At 41.3% G+C, this 9995-nt stretch overlaps 1 protein-coding gene across 1 annotated transcript in view; it reads left to right on the top strand.

Annotated features, from left to right (window-relative positions):
* ADAMTSL3 (ADAMTS-like 3) overlaps window positions 1-9995 on the top strand; it is a 465021-nt gene that overhangs the window by 277058 nt on the left and 177968 nt on the right. Inside the window, exon 15 of the mRNA XM_006870947.1 lies at window positions 3082-3371. Coding sequence (XP_006871009.1) covers window positions 3082-3371 — 290 coding nt within the window. The remainder of the gene's footprint in view (window positions 1-3081; window positions 3372-9995) is intronic.

Genomic DNA, 9995 nt, shown 5'->3' with positions numbered 1-9995 from the left:
AATTGTTTCACATTTTGGTATTTTGTTTAATAAGGATTCCTATGGTTTTAGAGCAGTACTTTTTAACTGATCCTCGTGTGTGTGTGTGTGTGTGTGTGTGTGTGTACTTGAGGGGGCTTCAAAAAGTTCATGGAAAATGCAATTAAAATATAATGAAATTTTTCCTCAAACTTTATAAAGCCTCCATAGATAGATAGAGAGTGAGAGAGAATGAGTCCTGGTGTGGCACTTCCGGATAATGCGCTGGATCTCGTAGTCAGTTTGAACCCCAAGGTCAGCGGTTCAAACACGCCAGCCACTCCTGGGTCAGAACTGACTACATGGCATACAACAATAACAACAACAACATATATATAGAAAGAAAAGACAGAGCTAAAGTGAGAGAGAGAAGGAAATATCATTAGGCATAGATTTTAAAACTTGTAATGACTTCCTTTTATTCAGTCATGGTTAATTTGGACAGCTCTGACATCTATTTTTTTTGAAATGTCTCTTAAGAGGCTGTTTGGAAACCAACTCTGAAGCATCCAGGAAAGCTAAGGAAGCATTCAGTATAGTCACCGTTCTCCCATATTCAGTATAGCCACACGTCCTCTCCGGCGTCTGAACCACCAGGACAAAGGAGTCAGCTTTGAATGGACATACCTGCTTCCCACTTAAAATACTCATTGTGAAGTTTTAATTACTAAGAAGCAAAGAAGCCAAAAAGAAAAAGAATTTCTTAACACATACTTGGTTAAGAAATCGAATCTTTTAAAGTTGGGTTGGGCAAATCTTTTCATGGAATATGAGGATTAGAGAATGATTCCCACTAATGATTTCTAACAATAGTTTGTGTTCACTTGTAGTCATTTTTTGGGGCTCATAAGAAGACCTGGTTGCACAGTAGTTAGGTGCTGAGCTACTCACCAAAGGTTCGGCAGTTTGAATCCACCTGCCACCCTGCAGAAAGAAGAAGTGGCAGTCTGCTTGGGTAGAGACAACAGTCTTGGAAATCCTACAAGCAGTTCTCCTCTGTCCTCTGAGTTGGAATCGACTCAACAACAGTGGGTCAGCTCGTGCAATAGTGTCCTGTTCTGATGATTGAAGATGGGCTACCATAGAGAGCTCTAGTAATTTTTGTCTGTAGAAAGGAGGTTGTGTTGAATGACTTCCAGCAGAACGTTACAACTAATCTTGCTTGAGTTTTAAACGTTAAGTCCTAGAATTGCAGGTTAAGCATACATCTCCATAGTGTTTCCTAAGGTGACTTAAGTTAGAACACTAGTCCACGAACAGGAGTTTGTAGCCACTTAAGTTTATGGAATGATGTAGATCATGTTCCTCTCCTGGGTATTTACAGTATGCATTCATATATCATAGTCACTGGAAAACTTAAACCCATTGGATGCCCTTAAACTCAATGTTTCCCAAATTTACTCTGTCACTGAGTTCTCTCATGTGATGAAATGAGACAAAAGTCTCGTCGTGTAAAATGTTGGTACGGAATATCCCAAATATTTTTGTCTCTGTTGCAATCTTTCTTTGTTTTTTTAAACTTAATGCTTGGTTCAACAAACATTTTCTATAAAGGGAGAAGTTACAGCTATTTTTCAGTCTCTGTTGCAAATACCCATGCCTACCACTGAAGAGTAAGGAGCTCTGGTAGCGTAGTGGTTACGAATCGGGCTGCGAACCTTAAGGTCAGTGGTTCGAAATTACCATCTGCTCCGCGGGAGAAAGATGAGGCTTTCTACTCCCGTAAGGATTTACACCCTCGGAAACCCTGTTCAGGGTCGCTATGGGTCGGAACCGACTCGATGGCACTTAACAACCACTGAAGAGTGAAAGCAGCCATTGTTGTTGTTGTTGTTTAGTGCCATCAAGTCAGTTCCAATCCATAGCCACCCTGTATAGGATTTTTGAGGAGTGGCTGGTGAACTCGAACTGTCAACCTTGTAGTTCAAACCAACTTTGCAGTCCAGTGAATTTAACTCATACTGCCACACCAGGACTCCATAAATCTGAAGCCCAGCAGTCATTATTGTTATTAAATGCTGTCCAGTTGGTTGTGACCCATAGCAAGTGGCTGGTGAGCTTGAACCCCACACCCTACGGTTCAAACTGACTTTGCAGTCCAAAGCATTAACCCACAGAACCACACTAGGACTCCAAAAGCAGCCATAAACAAAATATTGATTTTTTTTTTTAACCTCCAACCATTTAAATGTGTAAAATTCATTCTTTGCTGATGGGATGAACAAGAACAGATAGGTAGGCTTTGTTGTTTACCAACTCTGGTTTAGTGGATAGTAAAGAGCTCTGTTAGTGTAGTGGTTATGCATCTGGCTGCTAACCTCAGGGTCAGCAGTTTGAAACTATCAGCTGTTCCACAGGAGAAAGATGAGGCTTTCTACTCCCATAAAGATTTACAGCCTTGGAAACCCTGTACAGGATCGCTATGAGTCAGAACCGACTCCATGGCACATAACAACACAATCCATGGTTAAAAACAAAACAGCTTCTGTATTCAGCCACACTGCAATACCTTTTACATTTTAAAGAAAAACCAGGAGTTTACTGTATTTCTGTATTAAACAAAAGAATCTGAAAACTTTATCTACTCAGCAGAAAACCTTAAAGTTATCCCATAATTTAGCTTCTATACATCAAGGCAGTTTAATAAAACCCTGCCTATTATAAAGGATCAACTTAATAAGGATTGGGTGAATAAGTATTGGTGAAAATCTCCATATTCTACAAAATATTAGATTAGAAATCATCTCTATGTAGAATGTTTTATTAGCTAATTTTAGAGAAAATCTTTGTAATGATGTTTGCAAAGGTCATTGCACAACATTTGAATTCTAGAATGGACACAAAGGTCTAGTATCTTTCTATAAAAACCTCTTTGTGTTTCTAATAAAATCTGAGCATTTGTTAGCTGCATAATTGGTGATCAATAGACATACACATATTATATTCTAAATGTGTTGAATTCCCTCTGAATGAAACGAGTTCATTTTCCTTCCCTGGTGGATTATCCCGCCTTTCTCTATGGTTTATATTGATGTCTTCCTGTGGCTCCCTGGTTTCCTGTAGGTTCATTCCGGAGCCCTGGTCAGCCTGCAGTACCACATGTGGGTTAGGCGTTCAAGTCCGAGAAGTGAAGTGTCGAGTTCTCCTCACATTCACGCAGACAGAGACGGAGCTGCCTGAGGAGGAGTGTGAGGGTCCCAAGCTGCCCACTGAACGGACTTGCCTCGTGGAAGTGTGTGAGGAGAGCCCAGCCTCCCACCCGCTGGGTGCCTCTGGCCAGGAGAAGGACAGCGAGATGACTTATGACTGGGAGTACACCGGGTTTACCCCTTGCACTGCGACATGTTTGGGAGGTATTTGATCATTTGCTTAAGGGACGTTTTAACATTTAGCATGGGGGCTTTAAAACATTAAACCTTGGACCTGCATGCTAAGCTCACATATCAGCAGCATTTCCTAAAGGTGTTTAAAGTAGAACACTAGCCCGTGATCGATTGCTTGCAAAACCCAAGTAACCCTACTATCCCGGAGTCCATTTTGCCTCCTAGCAACCCTATTGGACACAGTAGCAGTGCTACTTAGGGTAGCTGTAAATCTTTATGGAAACAGACTAGGTCGTCTTGTTTCCGCAGAGCCGCTGGGGGCTTCACACTGCCTGCTTTTCAGTTAGCAATCTAAAGCTTACTTCACTGCACCACCAGGGCCCCTCTGAATGGGTTTTTATAGGACATTTACATCTCGTGTTGCTAATGGTTTGAAAAGTTGCTCAGTATGTTAAACCAAATATGCAAATTAGGAAAAGAAAGGTAATTCAAGTAACTTGAAAATTCTGTCATGTCTTATATATTCTAAAATAGTAATTATTTTAGAAAAGTGAAGGATTGTTGTTCGTTGTTAAGTCGATTCTGACTCATGACAATCTATGTTACAGAGTAGAGCTACTCCATAGTTTTTCGTGTTTTAAAAACTTTTTATAGTGAATTGAGAGAAGGTGTACAGAGCGGATCATCAGTTTTACATTCAACAAATCAGCCACTTCCTTTCAGCTCTATGACTGCAATCCCTTCATAGTTACATCTTGTTTCCATTCTTCCTTTTTTCCCCAACACTTCAGAACTCTGTCCTTGGGTAGATGCCGTCTTTTTTATCTCAATGCTTGACCATTCCATGGTGAGCAGACCTCACTGGTGGTGTTGTCCTCTATCTACTGTTTGGCTGAAAATTAAACCAATGGGTGAATTCCATTCCAGACCCGAAGGATGACCAGGGCTCATAGTCTCAGAGTTTCAGCAGTTTCTATCTGACCAGTAAGCCTGATTTTTGTTTTTTATAACTTTGAGTTTTGTTCCACATTTTCTCCCACTTTATTCAGGACCACTAATGTGATCCTTTTCAGAGCAGTTGGTAGCGGTAGCTGCTGGGCACCATCTAGTTCTTCTGGCCTCAGGGTCGTTGACACTGATGTTCACATGGTCCATTAGTCCATTGGACTAATTGTCTCAGAGTATCTTCAGTTTTCAGCACTTTTTACCTCCAGACAGGGAGAGACAAATAGTTGCACCTTAGGTAGCCACTGGGGACCTTTTAAGTTTCCAGTCACTACTCACAAAAGTAGGATGTAGAGCATTGTCTTTGTGGATTACGTTGTGCCAGTTGACCGTGGTGTTCCCGTAGCCTATGGACCTAAGCCCATTACCCCAGTAACACATTCCTTCAGGGTGTTTGGTAATAGTTTTAAAGTTTTTGTTACTTTGGCCCCTGAATGCGCCACCATGTTCATGGGCATATTTGTAGCAAAGGTAAATACCCATGTGCAAAGCCCCTCTGTATTATCTATATTTGTGGGCATATTCCCACTCTCCCTCACACACCCATTCAGCCTGAGTGTCTCTCCATGCATCACCATTGTTGTAGGACTGTGGAGATAACAGTATTTAGCTCTTTTGCCTTGAACCCTTTTACTCCTCCCCCCTGTCTCCATCATTTATTTATTTATTTATTTATTTTTGCCATCCTTCCTCTTGTTGCATAATGCCTTCCCTGTTGCCCGAGTTAATATATGTCTACGTCTAGACAATGAATTACCTCTGCTTCCCTCCCACCCTGGTAACCATCAAACAATGTTTAGTTTAGTATGAAAACCTTTTCTTGACTTTTTACATTAGTTGTTGTTGTTAAGTTTTGTTGAGTCAGTTCCAACTCATAGCAGCCCTGTATAGGGTTTCCCAGGAGTGGCTGGTGAGTTTGAACTGCCGACCTTGCGGTTCAAACCAACCGTGCAGTCAAATGCTTATTGTTGTTGTTGTTGTTAAGTGTGGTCAACTTGGTTCCGACCCATAACAGGGTTTCCGAGGCTGTGAATGTTTACGGGAGCAGAAAGCCTCATCTTTCTCCCGCAGAACAGCTGGTAGTTTCAAACTGCTGACCTTATAGTGGTCTCATATAATATTTGTCCATTTGTAATGGACTAATTTCACTCATTGGTGTGGCACTGTGGGATAATGAACTGGACCTTAAGGTCGGTTTGAATAGCAACGTCGGTGGTTCAAATTCACTAACCACTCCTCGGAAACTCTATCCCAGTAGCCACAGGGTGGCTGTGAGTCAGAACTGATTCAAAGGCATTTAACAACAACAACAACAATTTCACTTAGTGTCATATCCTCTAGGTTCATCCATTTTATGAGGTGTTTCCAAGGTTCATCATTATTCTTCAGTGTTGCTTAGTATTCCATTGTGTAGACATACCAAGGTGTGTTTGACCCGTTCTTCCATTTATGGACATTGAGGTTGTTTCCATTTATGTATTTATGTATTTATGTATTTTGCTGTTGTGTATAGTACTGCACTGTGTAGGGATGTTCATGGCTGGGATCTTAATATCAGCAGATCACCAAGCCTTTTCCTCTGAGTTCCACAGTAGAGTTTATCAAGACCCTAAGGTGAAGCATACCAAAAAACAACAACAAAAACACCAAACCCGCTGCCATCAAGGTGATTTCAATTCATAATGACCCTATTGAACACATTAGAATTGCCCATAGGATTTCCAGGGCTATAGTCTTTACAGAAGGAACTCTGGTAGTGTAGTGGTTACACATCGAGCTGCTAACCTCATGGTCAGCAGTTCGAAACTACAGTGGTTCTGCGGGAGAAAGATGAGGCCTTCTGTTCCCGTGAAGATGGACAGCCTTGGAAATCCTATAGAGTGTCACTATGAGTGGGGTTGACTCCTCAGCACGTAACCAACCAACATAACCAATCTTTACAGAAAGCAGACTGTCACATCTTCCTCCTGTGGAACAGCTTGAGGGTGGGAACTGCCAGTCTTGTGGTTAGCAGCCAAATACTTAGCACTGCACCAACAGGGCTTGTTAAAGAGTAAATTAGTGGGACTAGATTCGAACTAAAAAGCAGTATGTATCTTTGGCCTGTGAGTCGACATACTGAGATGGGAAGGGGTAATTGGTTTAAAGGAATAAAAAGAATAATGTAAAATTGGTAAGTTGAAGCAATCATGGGTATACACCTTAGATGGGAGCAATCTGGAATTGCTGTATTGGATGCAATTCTCACAGGTGATCCTTGGAAACATCTAGCTTCATATCTGTGTATTAACCTGATCACCAATGGTGGGTGCGGGGCATCATCTTGGTTTATGTGTGTGGTGCTATAGGATAAGCATTGGACTGCTAACCGCAGGGTTAATGATTCAAACTTATCAGTCTTTCATTGGAAACCCTACTCAGGGTCTCTTATGAGTCAGAACTGACTCGACAGTACTTAGCAATGAACATGTATTGGGGCACATTCATAATCAGAGGACCCTGTCAGTATTAGGAGATAATTGCATAGTCGGGAAATTCTTGATAGGGTGAGAAATTGGCCCCAGAATTATGTAAGCCCTCCAGGATCCAACAATTGAGTGCATGAGCAGGGAGGAGTTCAAGTGGGCAGATTCCCTAGGGCACTATTGGAAGTCAAAAGATAGGCATCATTAATAGGAAAGGTAGATCTAGTAACATGATGGTAATACAGTCTCATCAGGAATCCAGGGCATCTAACACCCTGCTTCCTGATTTTTGACCCTGGCTTCCGGTCTTCTGTCGTCTCATAATAGGCTTGGTATCTCAATACGCTCTGACTTCAGTCACAGCAAGTGGTGGGGAAATACAAGGAGCTGCACCTCCAAAGGCAGATGGCTCGAGAGCACATCCTCTACTCTTCCTGGTAGTCCTGAATTCCCTGTCAGGGCTCATGGAATGAGCTCATGGTCCAGTCATTGTGCCTAAACCCCTGGTCCTTCGTTGAACCAGAAGTGATAACACCTACCATCCAGTTCCCATGACTCGATGATGTCTGTCTTCCACCTTTCAGTCTAAGGAAACCTGCCTAAGCCTATCAATCCTGATACCAGTCCTGCAACACTGACATTCTGGCAATGCTGTTGTTGTTGTTAAGTGCCATCGAGTTGTTTCCTACTCATAGCGACCCTGTGTAGGGTTTCCAAGGAGTGACTGGTGAGTAAACTCAGATAAAGAAGACTATGCTTTACCTTGGAGCTGTATTGAAAATGCTGTCTTTCCTATGGAATTAACATGTATGGAGTTTAAGACAAGAACCCTTAGATGCCTCCAGATGTTTATCCATCCCCTACTTGTTTCTTCCTAGTTCCTAGAAACTCATCCCAACTAGATGGGAATTTGGCCTTTCTGGTTACAAAAAGACCCCACAAAACTCACTGCCATCAAGTCAGTTTCAACTCATACAACCCTCTAGGATAGAGCAGAACTGCTCTTGAGGATTTCTGAGACTAAGTCTTCACGGGAGCAGACAGCCTCACCTTTCTCTTGCTCAGCAGAATAAAATCCATCCATTTAAGTGTACAACTCACTTGGGTGATTTTCAGTATATTCACAGAGTTGTGTAACCATCACCTCTAATTCCAGAACATTTTAACCTTCAAAAAGAAGCCTCGTTCCATTCAGTAGTTGCCCTTTATTTCATCCCCAAACTATCCCCCAGCCCTAGGCAACAATTAATCTCCTTTCTGTCTCTATAGATTTGCCAGTTCTGGGCATTTCATCTCATTGGAATCCTACAGTGTGTGCACTTTGGTGATCGTGTTTTTTATTTAGTGTAATGTTTTCAAGACCTATCCAGGTTGTAGCATGTATCAGCATTTCATTTCTATTTATTTCCAAATAATATTTCATTGCTTGACTATATTACATTTTATTTATCCATTTATCAGTTATTGGAGATTTGGGTTGTTTCCACTTTTGGGCTATTACCAATAATTTATAGCATGAACATTCATGTGCAAGTTTTTATATGGATGTATGCGTTATTTCTCTTGGGTAAACATCTAGGAATGGATCGAATGCCTTTTTTTTTTTCGCTGCCACCAACAGCACTGTGTGGTTTTATTAACCATTCAAGTACAGTAGCATCTGGTAAAATTGGGACAGAGCTGGGATTTAAAAGTGAACAGATATTCAGCATCTAAGTTTTAAAAGAAGCCACTACATATTCTTCACAAACACGTTTCCACAGAGTCAATACAGTACTAGCCATTAACCCAGTATACCAAGTGTACTGAAGTAGAAAAGATACAACAAGAAAAATAGCTACATTAGAAAGACTTCAACACTTTAGAAAAAGAGTAAAACACTCTGTTTCTCCCCTTTAGCCCCTAAAACAATATCATACAGTCTGGATCTACCTATACAGTCCTACATCGGCTTCTAGAATATTTGTCAGGAGGGAAAAAAAGAAAATGACACTGGCCAGTATAGTCTTTGGATATTTAGGAAGGGGAAGGGGAGAAAGTCAGTTCTCAGAACAAATGAGTCGGCTTCAGTCTCATCAGCAGGATCTTTGGTTTCTTTGGATAGAAGGCCTTTGGAAGCCGTTTCAAACATACACATTTTGTGAAACCTGACTGTTCTCAAATTGACTTTACCCTTGTTGGCACAGTGGAGACTTTTGGCCTTTTGTGAGAAGAAGAATTGCCTTGAGCACGTCAACAATGCAGCTTACTATCCAGATAGTTGACGTGAAGGCTTTTTCTGACATCGTCTTAGATATCTGGAACACATTTTTGTGCAAATCTTAGCAGAATTCAACTTGATCATCTTTCAACACTCAGTTAAAGAGTAATTTAGACTTCCAAGGGGGTGTAGATTTTTGTGTAATGCTAGAAATGTGAAATCTCGAATAATATCATTGAAAAGGACCTCAGAGATCCTCTACACACAATTTATAACTGGATAAACTGAGGCCAGAGGCTCCCACAAAGTGAACAATAGAAAACCGTTAACTTAATTTTCTTTCACATTGGAGAATTCTTTTTTCATTCCTAAAAGCATGAAGAATCCAGACATATTCAGTGCCCAGCCTCTAGAGTATGTGTGTCTATAGCTATATGCGTCCTTGTGTGTCTCTGTGTATGTGACACAGTAGGTCCTGCCTTTTGGAAATTGAAGTAAGACTGACTTGGTAGAGGGAAATTATGAGTTCAATTGTGGATATAATGATTTTAAGGTGCCTGTAGACCTCAAATGGAAATATTAAGGAAGAAGTTGGCTGTGGAAGTTTAAAATAAAAGGAAGATACTGCACTAGAAAATACACTTTTATGAGTTGTCTGTGTGTGGAGGGACCCTGTGAAGCAAGGGTCATGGATGAGGATGTTCAGGAAGTGAATGATTATGAACAGTGGAGTGGGTATAAGACTGAGCTTAAAGGGAACTCAACATTTAATGACTGGTGGAGGGCCGGCAGTCAGCTCCAAATGTCTAAGACAAGTGGTCAGTGAGGTAGAAGGGAAGCCAGGAGAGGGTGATGTTTCATGTCAGAGAGCCTGGGGCACCCTTAAAGAGCAATGATAACACTTCAGAATGAAAATGAAAGGCAAAGTGAGCAGTAGATTTCCATAGGAAACAATTGGACAGGGGTGAGGAACGTCTGGCCCAC

This window comes from Chrysochloris asiatica, unplaced genomic scaffold (genome assembly GCF_000296735.1).
Source record: "Chrysochloris asiatica unplaced genomic scaffold, ChrAsi1.0 scaffold00156, whole genome shotgun sequence".
Lineage (NCBI taxonomy): Eukaryota > Metazoa > Chordata > Mammalia > Afrosoricida > Chrysochloridae > Chrysochloris > Chrysochloris asiatica.
The sequence above is the reverse complement of the archived record's forward strand: the minus strand, read 5'-3'. Positions and strand labels throughout refer to the sequence as shown.